The 23,279-nt window shown below is 37.4% G+C and overlaps 1 protein-coding gene across 1 annotated transcript in view; it reads right to left on the reverse strand.

Annotated features, from left to right (window-relative positions):
* Nucleotides 1-13,261: 13,261 nt before the first annotated feature.
* tmem104 (transmembrane protein 104) overlaps nucleotides 13,262-23,279 on the reverse strand; it is a 30,594-nt gene continuing 20,576 nt past the window's right edge. Inside the window, exon 10 of the mRNA XM_056753720.1 lies at nucleotides 13,262-15,334. Coding sequence (XP_056609698.1) covers nucleotides 14,571-15,334 — 764 coding nt within the window. The 3' untranslated portion in view covers nucleotides 13,262-14,570. The remainder of the gene's footprint in view (nucleotides 15,335-23,279) is intronic.

Genomic DNA, 23,279 nt, shown 5'->3' on the forward strand with positions numbered 1-23,279 from the left:
GAAACAAAATCAGACTTTTACGTCTAAGATGCATGTAAGTTGAATGTCATTTTATTGCAAATTAAAATATGAAACCAAGTGGAATTGATTTTAAAGAAAGATAGCTCAAAGATGCTTTTTATGTTAAGCATTGAAATGTAGATGTTTTGGGGGTTTTAAAAGTTATTGTTATAAACTGCTGCAACTGCTAAGAATTTGACGGGATTCATTTAGACAGCCATTAAAAAAATCACATCAGAACATGTATGTTAATTTATTTCGTTAATGTTTCAGATGCGAATTACACTCAGATCATGAAGTGATTTTCAGACCATTTGAAATGTGTCTTAAGTGTTCAAAATATTTTAGTATACACGCAGTATACTAAAATATACTACATACTACAGTATATAGCTGAGCTGCATCAAAGCAAGGCATACTGAAAGAGATGACAGCATTTATTTTGCGCTACAGTAGTTTAAAGATAGGTAAAAAGGTATTTATGCACTCATTAAAGTGACCATTTGACTCAACAACCTCAGTAGTTAAGTCTTGTCAGGCAAAATTTAATCTTAAATTTGTCAGTCGTAATCATTTTTGAGTCACATGACTATGTGAAATTGTCCTAACATTGCTAACCCTTCAGAATCAACCTCAGGTAACATGAAGGAGATGAAATTAAATGAGATTGAGACATTCAGCATAAGCTGTAAAATCATCTCTGTTCATGAGAAATGATGTTGCAAAGAGGTTTTCATTTTAATTAATTTTTCATTAGACTTGTTATGGACTACCAACCCTACCTATTAAAATTCATGTCTGTTCTCCTCAAAGTAAACACACTGTATGGCTTGCTCATGAAGGTCCACTGTCACTACTTCAAGATTTAAGATCTTATTTTTATCTGCAAGATAATTTACACGTTTAGGAAACAATTCAGGCCCAAACTTAACATCCTAGTGACCGGTTACATGTAAATTTTCCAATTGCCTCGATTAAACTTCTATAAATTTAAGAAGCTTTGTTTTGTTGCTGCAAGTCATCATTTGCAGTTGTGCCAATGTGGAAATGTAAATGTAATCTTTGAATGTCTTAAATGTAAAAAATATGAAGTTGAGGCCTGATTTTATCTTTTACAGGGCATCTCATTAGACATACAGTAACATCCTTTTGACCTGATCCAACACCTAAAGATTTTTTTTAATCTAATTCTCAGATCAGATTTTAAACCGCACAGTGAAAGCAGCTACCCAGAGTTCAGTCTGCGTTCAGAGGGCAATGAACAAATGAAATGAGTCAGCTTGGCTGAACTGAACTAGCTGAGGTGCAGTGCTTCTGCCCTACAACCTTCTCTATCAGCTTTCTCTCCTCCTTGGCAACAAAACAGAGGTAACAACAAGGTCGAAGTGAAACTCCTCCATCATAAATTTAAAATCGGTCATCTTTGCCAATAGAAAGCTGCTCTCAAGTCCCCACGAAAGCGTAATCTACGGGACGCCAGGCTGTATTAGCAATGATTTAACTTGCATGTCCTTCATCGGCCCTGAAGACCAATACACAGTATCGTTACCATGACGATTGAAGGGCGGAGGAGATAGGAGGGCATAAATCTGTATTCTCTATTATGGATGAAAAAGCAGAAGAGAAAAGGTAAAGGACTGGCAAACATTTAGCATTACACCAATAAATAGTGACTATAAAACAAGATCTCTGCTCATATTCTTAGAAGGATCTCAACAAATCAACTTCGCACATTATTGGTGCTGCAAGGGCACAATTTGTCCGCGGACGTAAACTGTATTGCTGTAGAGGCCACAAGCAAGCGGAGAAAACGATTTTTAATGTTCTAGGTGCGAAAGCAGGTAACATCTAACTGAAGTGATTGACAATTTTGTCAGACTAGCAGAAAACAGCGACCACTTTCTCAGAGCCAAACAATGAAAGCTTTAAGCAATCTTTGAAAGCATAAAAACAGAAGACAAATCTTTCAACCTGTATAACAAAAACTTTTAAAACATCTGCTTCAATGCAAATGATGCGAGACATTGAACAGAGACACAAAAGTCAAATAAATCGGTTATGCTTAAAAATTAATAGTGTTTCTTTCGTCAAAGCCCAAGCTCGACAGTCTAGAAATGTAAATCAGCCAAAGGTATAAAATGACAAATAATTCATATAAATGCGTATGCAGTTTAGTAAGTTAATACATAAAAAATTAACAATTTAAAGCATTTTGAACCAACAAACCCTAAACCAGCATGCTTTGAAACATTATAATGTTATACATTCTAGAAATACTTCAAAGTAAATATATAAAAAAAATTGCACCGAATCAGTTAATGAATTGCAATATCACACTTTTGGACACTTGTACTGTCCAAAAGATTGTAAGACATGTGTCTTAAATCAACAAAACTACACCAGCCCTGAACAGCTTTGAAACATTGTTAACACTATACTGTATATATTCATATATTCCTGTATAAAGCCCTCCGTGTGGGTCTTTATTAAAGTATAGATATGTGGAGGAAAGAGCTTACATAATGCAACATAATCTCTCTCTCTCGTTTCATTTTATTATATTCAATGTATCCTCATATTGCTGGAGGTCACATGATGCACCTAGACCTCTCATCTCCTCTCTGCCCCCGTTCACACAATTTAGTCTGCATCATAGGAGCTGAAAAGACTCTCTCACCTGCATCCGACCGACCGATCGGCGTGACGACCACAGCCGCTCTTCCTCCAGCGCATCTAACTTCCTGTTAATTACTTCGGTCAATCAACACCTTTCCGGGCCACTTCGTCCCACAGCAAATCTGTGCGTCCTCATTTCCCTCAGCACTAATGGAGAAAACAAATGCAGCGCTGCTCTTGTCTGCCTTGTACATTCAAGGTGGAAATGACTACCTCACAATTTACTCATTTAAAAAAAGTCTTGGTTGCGGGCCGACATGCTTAGCTGATAAATCAACGTCTATGACACATGGATGGATGCTATTATAAAATATATTCATATCTTGTACCCTTGACACTTTATGTTTGATTTGCGGCTGGCAGTGTCTGAATTTCCCTTCTGGGATCTATAGAACATCTATCTGTGAATTATTTCATTATACATATTTGTCGTCAGTTTATACCCTTCGCTCAGGAGTCTGACCTAGATGTAGGAAATAACATGTAAATAGATGATAACTAAAGACTATCTTTGCTTTGAGCCATTATCTGCCGTGTGAGGGATGAAGCTCAGAATAGATGATGAATGAGATGGGAAAGAAACTACAACTGAAGTGGAGGGCAGGTCAGAATGATTTAATCTAACAGGACCCCGGCGATGTTCTCAGGATCATGCAATTAAGTCTAGTGCCTGATACCATTACACTTCTGTCAGGTTAATGAATGGCAGCGGAACTAGTTTTCTCTTGAATGATCTGAAGTGGAAGAAGGGACCCTGAGGGACCGTCAGTCAACGGCACATCAATAAGAAACTACAAACTTGCCTGTGTTTTTCTCTCCCCTTTTTTATTGCTCGATCTCCTATCAATAGGGTAATATCTCTTTAGAAACTTGTTAGTGTTTCCAGCATTAGTCACCACTTCACTTTAGGAACAATAACTGCATTCATCTCAGAAGCAACTGTTTCCCTAAATCCTTCTACTATGGTAGTCAATCTAAGTTGATATCTTTCTTTCTGATCAACCCAACAAAGAAATGTATAGGCTTCAGGTTTGGAACTTGACTGTGAGGAATTTATGACAAAATTTGCCATCTTGGGTGAACTAAGTTGGCTGTCAACACAAGCAGCACTCTCGTTGCAACCAAAACTGTACCAGATTAGTCAATGGTTTGCAATCCGATGGTGAAAATGCATAGTTCACCTAAAATGAAAATTCTCTTTTCACTTAAATTCACTCATTTTCACTCTCAAGCCATCACAGATGTATATGACTTCCCTGAAAAATAAATTCAACAAACAAACAAATAATCACTTTATGCCCATACCAGTCAAACGTTTTAGAACTTTTAATTGAAATGTATCTTATCTTAAAAAAGGGTTTAATCCGAAGGTGTATTCTTAAATTATGTCTGAATTGAGTTTCTTTGACAAAAATATCAATGCGCAAAAAAAGCGTACTATTTTTCTAAAATGTGTTAGAAATACAAGTGCTCTGAGTTCTAAAACTGTTGACCGGTTGTATAAATCTAAAAATGTTGAAGCACATACATTCATCATAAACAGCATACGATTGTCTCCAGTGGTCTAATAAATGTATTCTGAAGCACAACAACGAGCGTTTCGTACAAATGAATTAACATTTTGAGTTTAAAAGTACCTGCTGAAATCGTAAAAATGTGTCGCCATCATAGGCATAATTTGTCACAATAATGTCCCCACCACTTTTGGGATGAAATTTGCTTGTGCATACAGTGTCCAAGCACAAACACCGTATATCAAGAAACAAGTGACATGTTTAGTCATAGGAATAAACAGTTTTTAGTGTAATGCACCGCAACAGCCAAGTGACCTTTCCCAAATGACAGGTTGGGAACCACATGAGCTGGAGTCAAAAAGCGGAGTATACAATGGGCGGAACGCCCTCTATATTAGATAAATATTCCCAACGTGACAGAAACAATTTATGAAAGTATTAATTGTTTTTGTCCCCATCGCTTTTCAAAACAAAGTTACGCCACTGTTCGCAATCAAAAGCCAAGCAACCTATGTCGACATTGTGATTGTCTTTCACATCTCAACTGTCCTATCCGATAAAATGCTATAAAAAGCTTTCAAATGAAGTAAAAATGGGTGTAACTTTAACAGGCATTTGATTAATATGTTGCAAAGATGATACTCCACTAAGCACAAAATTCCTCAGTACTTTAAGATTCTGAGCCTGCCTGAGCTGTCAAAAAAGCTATCCACATATCCAGCTCTGCAGGATCTGTGACTCAGCCAATATCTCCAGGCTTGTTTTGTCTCAGCAGCCCCCAGTTGCACGCAAACAGACCGAGAAACCAGCTGTGGAAGGGTCATGGAGGAATCTAGAGGAACAGATGGGCTTTGCGAGCGTTGTCTTAAGGCGAGAGCTATGATACGGCATCCTGGCAGAGAATCATCCTTGCTGCTGAGTTTTAAATCAACGGCCCTTTACAAAACACTCAACCATGAACAGATCTGACACACACCTGCAGTTAGGGATTGACTTCAAGGTTTAATTGGGGCCAAGAATTGCAATCTGACTAAAGCAAAGACATCATCTCAAACTCACCTAGAAGCTGCAAAAATGATAAAAACCTGTTAACTTGTGGTGTTCAGTGCTGCTTTACTGAGAAAACCTATCGGTGAAAGACTCTAAACTCTAAAATTCATAGAAATTTAAAAAATAAACTAACAAAACTTTGTTCATACTTTATCTTTCACCACATAATGAGGGAGGACAACTAAAACAGCCTTTGGCAAAAGAAGTAATCAAACAGACTAAAAACATCAGCGAATAACAAAGGGAGGTTAAAGAGAAGGGTTAAACACACTTTTTAGAGGTGTTTGTAACGTTACAAATCAATAGACGCCCCGTCAGCATGCTGACTACACCAATGAACACAAGATGGATGGCAGTACATAAGATTAGAGAAGATTGTGAGGTCAATTTGAAATAGAAAGTACAGTTTTGGTCTCAAAGACATTAAGATTATTTACAACGGTATAGGCAAACAAAACAGAATATAAAGAAGTAATCCAGAGACTATGGCCTGGTTTCACAGACAAGGTTTAAGTGTAGTCCCAGAGTAAAATGAATGTGTGACATGTATAACTGAATATAACTTGCCGAGAAATATCTTAAAATATCAGTGACATTTCTTTGTCTCAAGATGCCCACCAGTAATATATTCTTCTAAGGCATTTTTTATAAAAGCGACATATGTAAATATCTTAATTCAACTAACCCATAGTCCTGGTTTAAACTCAGCCATGTCGGTGAAACCGGGCCTATATGTTGTACATAAACCTACAGTAAATCAACTATTTCATCTTTCTCAGATGGCTGCATGTGTTAAAGCCAAACAATCATTATTGATGTATTTGTTCAGTAAGCAAAATCATATTACTGTATGGTTTGCAAAAACTCAAATCCACAGGACCCGTAGCAGTAAAAAACATATGTACAGTTTGTTACTGTTATTTTTCACAGTTGTTGCGTTTAATGTAAAAGATACCGTAATTTTGACAAATTTTCACATATTTTTGTAATACAGTAAAAAAAACGTAAAGATCACGTTCCCCGCGACCCCATTTTTCAACCTAGCTAGGTTAGTTTGTAATGTTGCTGTTAGAGCATAAATAATAAAATGAAAAAAGATAAAGCTCAAAGTTCAGTGCCAAGCGAGATATTGTCTTTTACAGAATTCGCTTTTCAAGGACTACAGAGAATGGCTGGATCGACTACAGCCCTCTACTTCCCGGGTACATGATGTCACTATTCCGAGTGCTCCGCTCAAAGGAATACGCCAAAAAGAGCCGCTGGAGTAGTGCTCGGTTATCAGAGATTGTAAACATTTGACTGAGCTACGCGCTAAACTACTTTCACTTTCATCACAGTCCTACAGCTGGTAATAAGAATTCAGCTACACACATTCTAAGATAACCAACAGTCACATAACAGCTTCCATGATTTTAACATCGTCTGTGAAAGCTGTTCTGTCAAAAAACACTTCTACGAAACGTCCTCTGAAGTCCTGCTTGCCGTCTCCTTGTTTTATTATCCAACTCTGTTATTAGTGATAACCGGTCTGACGCCATTCGGTCCGGTGTCATTACCCTCGTCATAGTAGAAAAAACTTGATCTCTAACAAAGATTGAGCTTTGCACATGCACTAGTAGACCTCCGTTACACATTGATCGATCCGCATGTTTTTAACCGATGAAGATAAGTTGACGCCATTGTTACTGTTTAATGCTAAAAGCCAAAGCTTATGAATTCACTTGCACTGAGAGGGGGACCGACCAATCACAATAGCTTGAGAAGCAGAACTCGCTAATATGGTATTGGTGGGACATCTTCACACACATACTCTTAGCTGTGAACCAATCATGACAGACCTAGTCAGCTTTACCAATCAGAGGGTTTCGGAAGGCGGGACGTTGAAGAAACCGGAAGAAATCCAGTCGTTTCGTGAGAGGAGAGACAGCGGTGGATGATAGACTTGAAATATGTTAAAATATAAAAGTTTTTTGTGAAACATGAAACAAGTGACAAGAGATTGTGTTACAAGAGAAACATGAACTTCCATTGTTAAACACCCAAAAAACACAATCAAAGCTTCGAAAAAAGGGGGAAAAACGGAGCCTTTAAAATGATAGAAAAAGATGTAAAACATGTAATATTACATGGTCACCCCACCTGTATTTTTACTGTGAATGTGACCCTACTGTTTATGTTGCAAAGGGATTAAACACCCGTGTCAATTCGTATACTATCCATCATAAACAGTATTCAAAAATTAAAATCATTATTATTTTTCAGAGTAACCGAATGGTTTACTCTATTATCCACAATTCACAACGGTAGGGTGGTGTAAAAAATGTGTAAAAATCCTAAATTCCTGTATTTTGATGAGGGTGACTGTTAATGATCACAATTTCATTTAGGCAACAGCGGTCATTACCGTTTCGCATTAGTATATCTCAGTGTGCGCAAACTGTGTACACATTTTTCCATGACATAAACAATACTTTTAGGGCATACTATAAGTAGACGAATTAGGATGCAGCAGTGACTTTTGTGCAGTCAATTACTGGCTCCCGTGACATTTAGAAAGCAAAAACTATAATACAATATGATCCATCATTCTGAAAGCAAGCAAAAAAAACAACACACTGTATTAAAAGAGAAATATGCATAGACATGGAGCGTGGACAGAGTCACCCACGAGCCATCAATACAGAAGAAACCTTTCCAAAGATTTGTCTTGTTTGCTTATTTGGGTCAAAACTATTAATATCAAACATGAGCTTGGAGCTGTTGGTCTGACCCTTCTGTCGGACGACATCAATCCAAATGTTCTCTCTGAACCTGCTCCAGCCCAGATGGAAGCCCTCGAGACCATTAGGGAACCCAGGGATGTGCAGAGCGCGGCACACAGTTTCTCGCTCTCATACCCGCCCAAGGGTTTGCATCTAGTACTTTTATGTCGCAATTAAAGATGATGGCCTGGACTTTATGTCTGTTCTAAAACCTGGCATGCCTACCTAGACTGCATTTTAAAGCATCATTACTGAGTGACATAATGTGCATGAATATTGATCATCCATCATACAGGTAAGTGACATAAAACACAAATACAATCAGTCTTGGCTTCAACCAACTCATTCTAAAGTGCCAATGAACGTATTCACATTTTCAGAGCAGATTAAGAGCTTGATAACATTTCTTGAGGCACCACCCTGGGCTGAGGTCACCACAGCTCTGGCATTACATGCGAGACAAGTAAAGCTTACGGTATATATGGTACCTAAAGTGACACTTCACAATCTGTGTAGACTTAGCAAACATCAACCACCTACTCCGTTCCAAACGTGCACGTGATGGACTCGTGGTCTTTTGGCCTCTCATTTGTCATTTAAAGGTTCTGGAGGGTCTTAAAATGATTCAATGCAGTTCCCAGAGAGCCACCATCCTGCAGTCAATGCAGACATCGCAGCAACAGCTCTATTCAAACACACCTGAAACAGCATTTCAAGGTGTGCAGGATAATAAACAGACAGGATCGGTTAACAATTCTACAGTTGGGTGAACAATTAAACAACGAAACTACAGCAGTGTACTGTAGAATAAGGCAATGGTCAACTATATCATATAAAGATTGGGTGAATTAAAGAGAAAGTGCACCCAAAAAATTAATTCTGTCATTTAATTAGCCACATGTGTTTAAAAACTGGAAAATTGTGTGTGCAGGACTTTGTTTTGATGACATATTTTTTTATTTAATGTGACTCATATATCGTTTCCAAGACATTACATTAACAGAAATTACATAATAAATGTAACCTCTCACAACCTAAGCAACCTTTTTTAATACGTATATGACTTTCCATCTTTTGTGAAACACAAAAGATATTTCGAGAAATGTCCCAGCTCTCATGTAGCTCAGTGGTAAGAGCATGGTTAACAACGCCAAGGTCGTGGGTTCGATCCCAGGGGATTGCACATACAAATGTATAGGATAATGCTTTGGATAAATGCTTCTGCCAAATGCGTAACTGTAAATGTAATATAAATGTCTAAAGTGAACCTTTATAAATGTATGCAGACATAGAAAAATCGTCACCACAGAATTATAAGGTTCTATATGCATTCTGAGCGATATTGAGCATTAACATTTTTGCATTTCATTTGACTTTGTAGATAAAATCTTTTTATTTTCTAAAAATTAAGTTCCAAAATGTACACCACTTTAATATTAAAACATCACATAATGTAAAGAAGTTGTTACAAAATAAATATGTGAATAATTCATTTTGACAAAAAATGTCAGATTGAACCTAAATAAATGAATAATTCTGAGGCAATGATTTGCTTCATGACCGAACAAGTTCAATATATTTGTACACTTCATAAATGTTTTTTTTTTGCTGAAGAAGATTGCTGATTCTTGGTGGAAATGGAACAGATGAAATGCTTCACTGTTTTTCTCAAGTCCTTTTAAATAAATGCCTCTAAATGTTGCCGTTTTTTAACAATTAACTGCATGATTTTGCTGTAGTAACTGCTTAGAGTCTCTGTGTGAATAAGCATCTCATAATGGTCAAGCACTGTGACAGAGAGATGCGACAGCGGGGACTCATCTTGCATGCAGGGCAGGACACACACGTGCAGCAGGGCTTCCTAAGACAATGCAGTGTTGCGGACAGACAGTTTTATCATTAAGATCACATTCAGCTCTCTCTCACCCACCACATGTACTGATGGAATTGTTACTGTGGACTGGCACAAATGCTTATAACTGTTGTGTAATGACAAATAAAGTATTGTATAAACTCTTCCAGATAAGCTAGTTATGCTTATTTAGAATTGCCTAGACCAGGTAAAAAAAAAACAATTATTTTGTCAACAAGCGTCAGAACAAAGCATGGCTTTGTTGGGCATAACGTAGCACCTACGGCGAATCATAAATACAATGTGACACAAGATGACGGCAGCATAAGCGTGTTACAGATGCACCTCATGTGTGCCTGTATCTCGGTGACAGCACAAGGCTGGTTAAACTGTCTGGAATAAACACAACAATCTTTTACAGGTGACTCATAACATCTATCAGCCGAGAAAGAGATGGGGCATATGTCCACTGAACCCTATGCAATAAATTTGTATAAAAGTAAGTCAATATCAATCAATGAAAATCACGGCGCTGTTGGATATAATAACAAGAATACATCCCCCGATGTATTTGTTCACTGTAGTTCATTTTAGTTATTATCGATTAAAATGAACAGTCAGCTAACGGAAAAAAGAAAATGCTAAATATGGCATCAATCATCCGAATTTATTTTTCTTAAGAACAAATTTATCTAAAAAACTATATAAACTATTGGCTTCCGCTGTAGATAACACGAAAGATTTTCCCATCTCTACTTATTTATGATCAGCGCTATAGGGATCGACTTAAAGCGAGCTGAGAGAAAATGTTATAAACAAAAATATTGTGCAGCCTAAATCCTGCATTTATACAATATACTTAATCCATATTAATAGAGTGCGTCTAGCAGCCCAAAACGAGAATTTTAAGGTACAAATCTTAAATCAACATTTCTGGAAGCGCTTTGGACATTTCAGTCCAGTGTCTGAATTTCAACTGAGACTGGCTTTCGTGTGGGTTGATGCTCTTACAGGCGCAGTACAGGAAAAATGTCGCTGAATGCAACAGACAATCTGTTAATAGTGGCTACAGTCATCGAGCATCACATTGGCGGTGAACATGAAACATCACCAGTCGGAAAACAAAAAAAAATTCCTTTTTGACCATTGGCAGTGTATATCAACTCTTTCTGCTAAAAATCAGCTTTGAAAAGTATGCAGAACATGATTCAGATGCCTTTAATGCAGTGTCATGTAGGGAAGCACAGTCATAAATCAAACACTGACATGTTATTCAGGCTCTCGCCTAGGAATACTCAAGTGGCAGCTGTCCCACAGTTGATCAATAGATAGTCAGATGCTCGACATTAAAAAGCACTCTATATTTTTCTGAGAACAGGAGCTAGTGTGAACCATTATAAAACATTATGAAGTGTGCATGATTCCCTATTTTTCGGTAGATGTTTTTTTGAAGAATATTGGTGGTTGTGACCAGTCTCAATGTCAATTCAGTTCCAGAGGAAAGCTCAGGTCCCCTCCTTCAACGTAATTATTGTTTTTTTGCCAAGCAAAAAATATATGCATGCTTGGAGAAGAGTGTTAAAATCGTAATAAACTTTACAGCGTTCACGTTCAATCCTGCAAAAATCTTACATGTTAGATTTAATGTTAGAATTAACATGTATGAGCAATAATAAGTGTTGTTGGTATTAGTGAAAGTGACCCATTAGTCAGATATGGTGACCCCGAAATGTGACCTCTGCGTTTAACCCATCCAGAGAGAAGTGAACACAGCACAGCAAGTGGTGAACAGACGTAGCACCCGGAGCAGTGGGGGGCTTTCACTGCAGCGCCCGGGGACAAAGTAGGGGTGAGGTGCCTTGCTCAAGGTCACCTCACCTTCTTGTCACGAGTCCAACTCTCTGACCATTAGGCCACGACAGCCCTTAACAAGGATCTTTAAATGTACAGCTGCATCCGCATTTTTTAAGATGTATCGTGGTCATTCCCGTATAGTGCCTGTTGAATTTGAACTAAATCAAACCTTAGTAGTGACAAAGTCATCCAACAGCAATGTGAAAGACTGACAGCATGATAGGACACATGAAAACTGTGATAAAAATCTATAAAAAATATGTTTTTAACTTTTCCTACAGTATATACTGTACATGTACAAATATTACTATTGTATTGCTTAAAAGTGAACATGGGGGTCTGAAAAAATACTGAGTATATTTTCTATCATTTTAACCCTTTTGTCCAGTTTTTATTTTCTGCACATAAATGTAATTAGAAAGCTTTTCTTTATATTGTTAGTAGTTCCCACTATTAAATAAATGATGATTTTACTCATACACATGCGTATAAATGATACACTTTAAAATCAGAAAAAAAAGCATTTTAAATTGTATTTTATATTGAATTCACTGTCACTCATTACGTATCGCATTAAAATCTAGCAAATCAAACTTTTTAATGGAAATCACAATTTTTTTTAACTTTGTTAAAAATATAGTGATACTATCTTAGAACAAATACAATAATGTGTGCTGTGTGGGTTTGCAAGTGGAGTATATTGTAACACTGGGAATAAGGTAACTGTGTGCAAACTCTTCTCCTTACTGTTGTTCTTACATACAGATTGCGTACAGACGATGTTCTTGGCACATGCTGTTCTCCATTGAGTCCTATTTGTGCAGCAGGTATGATCAATATCCGATCAATAAAGAGCCGCTTAAATGAATGCAGGTGAGGCAGCAAGTACACGGCTGTCTGTCTATGAGATTGATTAGCCTGACCGGTAAAAGAAAAAGCACCTGCTATTGGGTCCAACACGGTAAGACCTTCACACACTCACGTGTCACTTTTAATGACTTAAGATATATACAGTTATATAATTGGCAGAAAAATAAGTTCCTGTGACGTACATTTAAGTTAATAATGATGAGATAATTGACAGCTTGCTCTTTATTATCACTCAGGGTGTTTGCACAAAGTGACGAAACTCATTTCATTCAGTCACACCAGCGGCGTGAGATCAGCAACCTGCTAGGCGTTTTCATGAGCCACTGTGAAAGTAGCATAAATCAAGGCAAATTAAATCAAACATGAAGGGATTAAGAAGGATGACGTTTTGATTTACAATAACACGCACAGACGTTAAAGGACGGGGTCGTCACGGACATGCCGAGACTGGAATTGAGAGGTTTATGATCATAATAAAAAGCCAGACCTGTTAACTCAAGAGTTATGGAAATGACTCTAAACAATGTTTGATCGTGTCTCAACAATTCTTGCATGAGACTTTAAATAAATCTTTACGGTTCTGATATAAAGGGGATAGTTCAGCCAAAATTGAGAATTCTGTCATGATTCACCAATAAATGATTATACAAACCTGTCAGAAATTTACGAGTCGACATGAAAGATCAAAAAAGATTTCATGTTTATTGTTCCAAGACATTATTAGACAGTGATTGTCAAGTATCTGAAGTGACTTACATGCATGTCAAAGACTTTAGATTTGAAATGTGAGAGAGATTCAGATTAAGGCAGGAACGTGTACCTGCCAGGAAGGCACATTTGTTTAGTTAAAAACACACATGAACACATTACTATGAATATAATTTGGATCTCATTTGTGTTTTTGTGCTTGAGGCAGACATGAACATTCGATGCATGTCCTTTATAACAATTTCTTGCAGTTTAAATAAGCAAAAACATTGCTAAACAGCAGCCTTCTGTTTTGAAAAAAGTGAACGCGGACTTATTTCCCTCAAAATCAACACCAGTGAAACCTCAAGTGGAGCAAATGTAAATCAAGAGGCTGTGCTCTCACAGAGAGCAGCGATCAGTTTAGAACATCAAAGACATCACTGAAGATCCAACAAATCAAACACTGACAAAACACAAAGGGAAATAGCGTAAACTGACAACAAATTCATGACATTTGTGACACACTTATGATGTCCTGAAGGCCTCTGTAGGGTAGACGGAAACATTAAATAAAAAGTATGAAAACCAAAGCGAAGGTACCAAAATGAAACAAACATCATTCAATGCAAAATGCAATATGCAAGGCAGGGTGAAGATCAGCTGCCCAACAGTTGTATTTGAATTAACTCGTTATGTTAAAAAATAAGTTGATCGACCCATTGACAAATATATTGAGAACATGTACAGAACATGTAGATCAGGAGGCAGATGTCTCTGTCAAATATTAGGTTCATCTTCCTCTCCTGATGCCCAAAGGGTTCTCTTCTGAGAACCTGACATCAGTTCACCAAGAACATTTGGAAGGTGTCAATGAATCTGCGGATGAACTGAGCCTGAACTCCAGGTCTGAGCACATCATTCACACAAACACTCGCATCAGCATCAGTCACTCCAGAAGACATCCAGGTGCTAAAAAATGCCAACTTGTGACGTGCTGACCATCTGAGATCATCGGAGTTTTGGAAGACTAGAGAACTTTTACAGTATTGTCTGTCATTGCTTAATAAATATTATGACTGTAAAGCATACAATTTTTGGTGTACAAATATGTTCGCCTGAATATAACAATAAAGTATGTAAATACTACAATAACAACATCAATTCTTCTGAAGTAATGCCAGAACTATATTTGGTCCCTTTTGAACAATTAAATGAAATTAATTCAATTAAACAGCTAATTTCATTGTTTCCACATAAGCAAACGCTTGAACCAAAAACACGCAGAGACAAGCTCGCTCATATTTAGACGTTGGTTTCAGTGAGGACAATATTAGCCGTAACAAACATCAAACAGAACGTTGCCCATAATACTACAAACCATACCCAAAATGTGTGGCGAAAGGGAGACCTGTGCTTATTAACAACATCCCGTCCGAACACGGGTTCTAGATGGCGCCGGCTTAAGTACACCAGAAATGCTGGGATGATGTACTGAATGCCCGTGCCGGCGTACGCCCCAGTGATGCCCACTAGTGACTCCAGGTCGTGTGTACAGAAAGCCACGATAACTGGTGGAATCAGAGTAATAAGAGGGAACACAATGCGGTCCACCACCCACGGATATGTACCACCATCCCGGTGGAACAGAGTTTTCCAGTTATTTCGCAACGTGACAGCTATTATGGGAAAGTTGGTGCTGATGGTGAAGACTGGGAACAAGCCCAGGAAATAGCGCAAAAAAGGAATGCCCAGAACGTCACAGTTATCTGTGAAGTTTAACGTGTACATGTCACGCAACAACGAGCTGTCGAAACAGAATATAGCTGTGAAGGACAGCAGGGCGTAGAAGCACAGAATTAGGATGTAGTCGATGACCACCAAGGTGCTCATTCGCTGTTTGTTGGAGATGGGCGTCACGAGCGAGGGCAGGGAGTGCTGGCACATGAATGAGTAGACGCAAACCCCGAAGAGGTTGGGCACACCTGAGATCTGTGCTACGGGTGGGCGGCCTTCGCCGTGACCCTTGCCAATACGAATCAAAGCCAGGATAATCATCATGGTAAATGCTGAAAGAGAGAGAAAACGACATTATAAACAAAATAGTGCTTGTATAAATCTTGAATTTATACAATATACTAAATCCATATTAATAGCAGCCCCAAACCAGAATTTTAAGGTAAAAATCTTTAATCTGAATTTCTGGTTGGACTTTGGAGAATTCAGTATAGTCTCTGAATTTCAACAGAAACAAACCTCACAAGTCAAAAAAATTCACTTAACGTCATTGTGAACGACAGAGAGAATCCAAAGAAGCATAAAAGTTCCATCATATATTCATTTTTGAACAGCAAAACATTAGTATTCTGTAAGGGTTTAAATTTTAATATGAATAAATTTGTATAGTTAATAAAACAAAACTGATTATTATACTTAAACATGCACCAGGGCTGTCGAATGATTAATTGTGATTAATCGCATCCAAAATAAAGGTTTGTGTTTATTTAATTTGTGCATATTAATTGTGTATTTATAAACACATGTATACTAGGGATGTGATCTTGTAGCACTCCTATTATAAATGCATTACTAAATACAAAAATATTTTTTTAAACACAATATAGTCACGCAATCTGCATGATAGAGTGATTGACTTGAAATAGCGACAATTTTAAATGTTTATAGTTTATATTTTTCTTAAATATATGCATCTATGTGTGTATTTAAAAAATATAAAATAAACATGCACAGTACACAGTCATATTTAATGTAAACGCAAACTTTTATTCTCGATGCGATAAATCCCGATTAAATTGTAAATTCAGAAAAGCTGAAAATAATTCTGTAATTTTTCTACAGCTGTAAATATTTCCTTTTCTATTTTAGACCATTCTAAGCAGAGCATTTAACATTTTGTCAAAGAGCTGTTGTTGTGTATATACAGTAAACAGAGGCATTAACTACACAGTAACACATCAGTCTGTCAGCCCTGTTTTCCGATTCAATTTGTGAATCCATTGGAAGTGTGTGCAGTGTAATTTGGCCACAGATCAGTTGTAAATCTCTTCTCTGCTCCAGGCCAGTACTTTATCAAGGAACAAATATGCATAATGCAATATACATTATTAACCCTAAACACTGTGGGTTACGCTTGACTAATAACATTTCAGGTACAGAGACGGCCACAGGTCAGAATCAGTGCAAAGTCTTTTTATTAAAGCTTCTAAATTCCCTCACACGTCCATTACTTCTAAAACTTTGAACTAAATGAAAAAATATATATAATGCATGCGTTTCTGTATGTCTAATATGATCAATATTGCGATCGATGTAAAACAAGACGAGATTGTTAAGGATGTAATGGGGTGATGGATAATGCTGAGCTAGTAAGAATGGACCGATAACTTCTCCAGCTTGTGTCACCTGAATGGACAACCAGACTAAATGATACAGAACACAACAGGCCGAAAGCAAAAATACTGCAATCGCCGGCTTCATCTTCATCATTTGTCGTGTCAATCAGCTGTTGCATGTTTCTGGAGATCTACTTTTCTGGATTGCCGCACACATTCTTTTGCTTTAGACCATCTGCATTCAATCTTTAACCAAACCTAAATACTTCAACCCCAAACTAGTACTAGCCCAAACAGCTAGTAAATCTATGATGATGTGTATATACAGATTATCGTAAAAACAAAACCGTCCATATTACATCATGAACTGTGGCTTTCACCCAAAACCTAATATCTAAATATCTAAACTAAAAATATCGAGAAAATTCACATTCAGCCTGAATGTCAGAAAGGATATCTCTCAAAAAAGGACAAACGATACACAAGACAAAGGCGAAACTTTAATAGCAAATTTTACAGGTAACCTTCATTGTCTAAGAGGCTTAATATAGCAAAACAGAAACACAGCAGATGAACTAAAGGACAAACGTGGTCATATATATAAATGGAACCGCAAATCACTGGAGAAACTTAAGAGACAGATAACGTAACCAAGCACGAAGCAAATGTAGAGGGCACCGTCACGAACGGACCGCGGCTCAAGTCGAGATACATTACTCCAGTCGCAACCGTAGCGCTTTACGGAAGCACCAAACCGAGGAAAAAAACTCAAGGGCACACTTAATCCAAATACTCCTGACATCTCCCGACACAACTCAAGTCACTGTACAGATGCTTAACCTTCAGCTCAGAGGCTTTTGTTGTTTAGGGATGAGATGTGATTCTGTCTGGGCACACATGGCAAAGCTATTCATCACACAGCCTCAATTCCCTCAGTGTCTCGCTGACGGCCAAAGAAAATGCCACTGGTACCTCTGTCATCCAGTCTTATTCATGTTGATGCCAGGTCTGAAGATGCTACATGGGAAGATAGGAATTAAATGGCCCCAAACGATTTCAAACAGCGAAATCAATGCAACGCGGACATTAAAACTAGTTTTGCCAAGTTAAACGTGCTGATCTCTTACATCAACAATCTCATTGGTCCTTGATTATGGATCCTAACAAACAATCAGAAACTGTTTAGGGTTGAAGTTTGTCTAATGCTGTGTTCACACCAAACGCAAAGCGTCGCGTCCTTGCTCTTAATTACTCGCGGGATTAGTTCGTTACTTTTGCGCGAGTGATGCGAAAAATCAAATCGCGTAACGAGGGGAGATGTTTTACTCGTCAAACAGTAGGTTTCAATGTGCTCTTCCTGCGAATTTCTCGCTCGAATTGACATTTTTCTAATTGCACGGAAGACGCAAATTATGAAATGATACTATGAAATGCAAATTTTCTAAAACGTTCTTATTAAATAATAAATCCCTTATGCTGCGTTCACACAAAACACGAATCAAGCAATAAGTGTGAGTAAATTACAATGCAATGCAAAGATGCATGCGAAATTTCGGCGCAAAATTAAGCAAAGCGCTTAATACGTGTTATGTGTGAATGCGGCATAAGGGCTATATTTTTTATAAGAACGTTTTGGAAAATTTGCATTTCATAATATCATTTCATTCCTGTGACTGAAAAGAAAATATAAAGGTTATACTGGTCTGCCCAATCAGATTAAACCGATTCTCTAACTACATTTCAAAGGAATTAAAGTTTTTAACCGAAACACATTAAGGAGACAAATGTGACCATCAATATGCAGCCAGAGAGTGCAAAACAACTTGATCTCGTAACGCAATTCCCATTCAGATAAGAGAAAATCCTCACCGGGGACAGCCAAAGCTATTTCGTCCAATGCAATCCAATTGATGATGTTCTGCAAGCCAAAGCAAATGAGCGTGTGGTTTTATGGTCTGTTAAGGAAAGTCGTGTATGATAGTTTGTGGCTTGTCCATATTGCAAGCCCTGCTAAATGAGAGGTACCGATGCATTTTCCTCTAGAGCAATTTTCAGGCTCTATGAGCTGAACCATCGCCTGCGGTATTCATTAAGGCCCAGCTATATTTCAGAACACCTTGAAACTACACCGCTGCAAAACATCCATAGCTGATGCTCGATGCTGTTTGAGACCTAACCTCTTATATCTGACCTATAAAACACCATTGGGTTCTCAATGGACGTTAACAGCATATGACCCTTAACATTTTAAATGGTAGTAGTATAGTTAGTACGGACAAAAGGTCTGTTGATGGCTATTTTAAGTTTCTTTGACCTGTATGAAAACAAAGAGGTGTGTTGTACGTAGTCAAGACCCCCTAATCCGAGACCAAGACCATCAAAAAAATGGTCTTGATACCAAAACTGGTGACGAGTTCTACAAAATGATGCCTACCTGCCCTCTACACACCTGACACAGCCATGCACTTATCTAAAACTGTTCATTGAAATCAACACCCTAGAAAATTATTATTATTATAAAAAGTACATTTAATAATTTAAATAAGTCGAGGCACTAAAATTGTTAACTGAAAATAAATAACAAAATAAAACTGTAATATAAAATAAACCTCTATGGTTGGTATCATCAGGCACACTCACCTAGCCTGGAGTTAACTTCCGGCTTGTATGGAGAGGCACAGAGATTGACCCGGAAGTGATTTAGCATTTTAGGAATTTCGGTTCCATCGCTCTAAAGTGTATGTTTTTGTTTAATAGGTTTTTGATAAATCCCCCGAAATAAGGTTTGTTGTAAACAAAACCTCTAAATATTTTCACGTTTTATTCGTATTATAATAATAATACAAATAATTCATGTCACACGTATTATTTATTTATATGACATAAAACACACCAATTATAAACAGCGTTTGATTTAATAAAGCCTTATTGCGCCTTAAAAACGGTGCTTGCTAACAAGTTGCTAAAAGCGACTACTTCCTTTGGTGTGGACGTTAGACGTCATCGCGCATATAAATCTCACAAATAATGCAACATGGGGACAAATCCCTCAAGGTTTTGTTGTGGACTCATTCACGGAGTAATTACTTACCAGGGAACACATTTTTAATAAAGTTTGAAAGAGTTTACGGAGCCTTGGTGCTGGTGATGTTGATATCGAGCGACTTTAAGTCTATTCCGTTTATATCATTCTAGCTTTTTACTTCTGCAGATTGTAATTCGGCTTTAAAAGTAACATGTTGTGTTCATTTGTAAAGATTATCTTGATGGACAAAACGTGTAAACATCATGAACATTTGTTAATCACCCAGCTTATTTTTTTGCAATCTTCCAAAAGGAATGGAAAATGCAGTCTAGGGATCCAACTTCCGGGTTAGTCAACAAAAATATGTGATCTCTGATCCTCTCCATTTGGTTATAATATAACAATTTATTTTATTTTTAATAAATATTAATATTTTATTTAAAATTGAATTGAAACTACTGATTCTTTGAGGAGGTCTACGGGTAGTTTACATTGGGCAACATAATGTTTATGTTGTTGCCACTGAATTGTCTAAAGCAACATAAAAAAAGACAAATTCACATTAAATTGCTAAAAATGTAACAAAAATTACCATAAAAACTAAAAATATAAAACATAACCTAGTTTAAAATATTAATAAAACCGAAAACAAAACATTAATAACTATCAAAACAGTTCCATCCATTCCATTTTCTACCGCTTATCCGAACTACCTCGGGTCACGGGGAGCCTGCGCCTATCTCAGGAGTCATCGGGCATCAAGGCAGGATACACCCTGGATGGAGTGCCAACCCATCGCAGATCAAAACAGTTGTTATATAAATTAGTTACGTTACCAAAATAAAAATAGAAATGTATCCACGAATGCCGCATTTCCAGCTACAAAGGCCTCTCAACACAAGTTGTCCGCCATTATAGAACAGTCCAAGCCGTTTTGTAAATACATATTTACTCTCATCAACTCGAAAGATTCCTACGATTCTGCACCTCCATCAACCAGTAGCACAATTAACAGATGAGCACTCTTTCTAGAACATCCTGTAGCTCACCAGAGCAATGCAAGATGAAGTCATAAATCTCCCTAGAATAATCACAAGCTCTTTGTTCGTTCCTCAACGTTCACACTAAATATGAATTAAGGCGGCAACCTTACTGATTCATTTGGCTCCTGATGTCAAAAGCTGATAAATGTTCTCTACTTCAATGCTAAGGAGAGGAGGTGATCCTTCCCATTTAAATTACCCGAGCAATAAAACGCCCTTTAAATAATGCATGCGGCCCACATCTCTGCGTACGAGGTGCCGTGAACGTGTTACTGATAAACAAGTTTCTTCATGCGTTTCATGGAATTAGATGTAAAGAGCGGACTGCAAGTAACAGTTGATAAAAACGCAGCGTTAACTCACGAGGCCGTGTGGTGGTTAAGTTAAGGTCATTATTGAGCTCCGCTATTCGGTGCGTAAGGTTTCGGCAAAATAACGGCGGTGGGTGGCTAAAGAGTGGCTCCCCTGACGCACACAAAACCGAACCCTATTTACCACATCTCATTTGACAAAAGAGCGGCCCCGGTCTCCCCCCTAGTGCATTATGGGTGAATGGAGACACACAAGGGACATGCCTGCTTGTCCTGCTGTCTGCTGTGAGTAATGACCGGGAACAGAGAGGATCACGCACAGGACTTGAAGGGGTGGATGAAGAGAGGAAACTGTTGATAGGTGTCTGGTGTGCTCGTGCCCATGCTTATTTAATGACATGTTTCTTTAAAAAGCAGCAAGATATAAAATAAATGAAAAGCAATATAGAATTGTTTGTGAATAATGTAAAGATATTCAACCGGACATGAAGTTCTCTCCTGAAATATAAGCCACGGTGACTTAAACTTGGCTTACGTGTCTGATTAACGTAGACAGGGTTGTTTTTTATTTTCATTACAAACTGCTCAGCAGCAGATTAAAGCATCACTGCTCGTGAATCACTCTGTGCTTTAAATGCCATTTCCAAACGTGTCCGTTAATGAGAACACACAAAACAACTAAATCAACCAGCTAACTAGACATAACGCCATCTTTTGGATGGTTTTAATAATGGGGTTTTTTTGCCTGTCATTCAATTTCAATGCGCCCCAGAGATTAAGTACAGTCATTTGTATGGTTATAACCTGAGCAGAATATATAACCTTGTTGAAATCCTTACATTCAAAAGAAAGCATTATCAAATAATTACTTCAGCTCTCTAGAGGTTCAGAACACCTGGAGGAAAACGTCAACAGGGAACAAAGATAAGAGCAAATGCATATAAAGAGAGAAAGACTGCAGGGTAACCATGATGGTCTATTCCTGGAAACAGAGACACTGCAATGCAAAGAAGCCAGAGGCGATATAGACCAGTGACGTCTCCACCATGATGAACCGATCATACATAATATATACATTGTACAAACGATCTCATATTGATTGGAACGTCTAACAGAGCGAGAATGCTCTGGATAAACAGACTGAGAATAAGTGCGCTGCTGTGAAGTTCCTCAGAAGTTTCATTTAGCAGTATATTGCTGAAGCAAGCAGGATGAGCTTCTTTAGCCTTCGGGTTATGGTGCCCTTTAATGGAAAATACATTACAACAGCTATGACAGAAATATTGGCATACGTACTAACCAGCACATTTCTTCAGACTATCTTCTGTCACGTTCCTCCGTACATAAACGGTGAGTGAGAACATAATTATTTTTCTGAGGTGGAGATTTCACATGAATTTCTAATTGTGAATCGTATTCATTCAGCACGTTTGAGGAGACATATATAGCGGCAACATATAGTGTCAAAATATCAATTACATAAATTCCTGAGAACGAGTGTGATGCGATTCTCTGTTGAGTAGACGCGTGGCTCAATTTAAACATCTGAAATGGTCAAATGTTTTAAACGGTTTTAATTCGCAGTCCGAATGAAACGAAGCAAAGGTCCGGATCCGGCCCGTGGTCCGCCAATTGAGGATGACTGTATACGCACAAAGTCTATCGTAATAAATTGTAATTTAACATATTTTATATAACATTTTAAAATGATTACTATATATTAAATACAAACGTAATTCATATATGTACATATTTGTATATGGGTAGTTGACAAACAAACACCTTACGACCTGTGTCTATATTTTTTAATTTATCAATGAAGATAAATAAATATGAATAATATAAATATACTAATATTATATATTTTTAACAGTTTGTTTTCTAACCTTTTCTTGTCACACCATAGGGCATATGATATGGTTTATTTGTCAACTACTCGTTCAATCTTAAGTTATAGTATATTAAATTAATATTGATACACTGTTGTTCAATTTTAGTTTATAATTGTTTACCCACATTATAAATTATTATAATTTGCTTGTTGTTTCAACCCTGCATGACATAACACTTCATTTTATGGGTCAGTTATCTCTTTAACATTAACCCTGATTTATATTTTATGAATCAAATTATAGATTTTTTTATATATATTATAGACCACTCTGTAACGCTGGTCCAGAAGAACTTCTCGTTTCCTCTTTTGAACACTACACATACACTTGATCAAAATAAAATCAACAGAACATTTATAACCGAATCAAAATATAAAACAAACATGTATA

This window comes from Triplophysa dalaica, chromosome 7, assembly GCF_015846415.1.
Source record: "Triplophysa dalaica isolate WHDGS20190420 chromosome 7, ASM1584641v1, whole genome shotgun sequence".
Taxonomy (NCBI): Eukaryota; Metazoa; Chordata; class Actinopteri; order Cypriniformes; family Nemacheilidae; genus Triplophysa; species Triplophysa dalaica.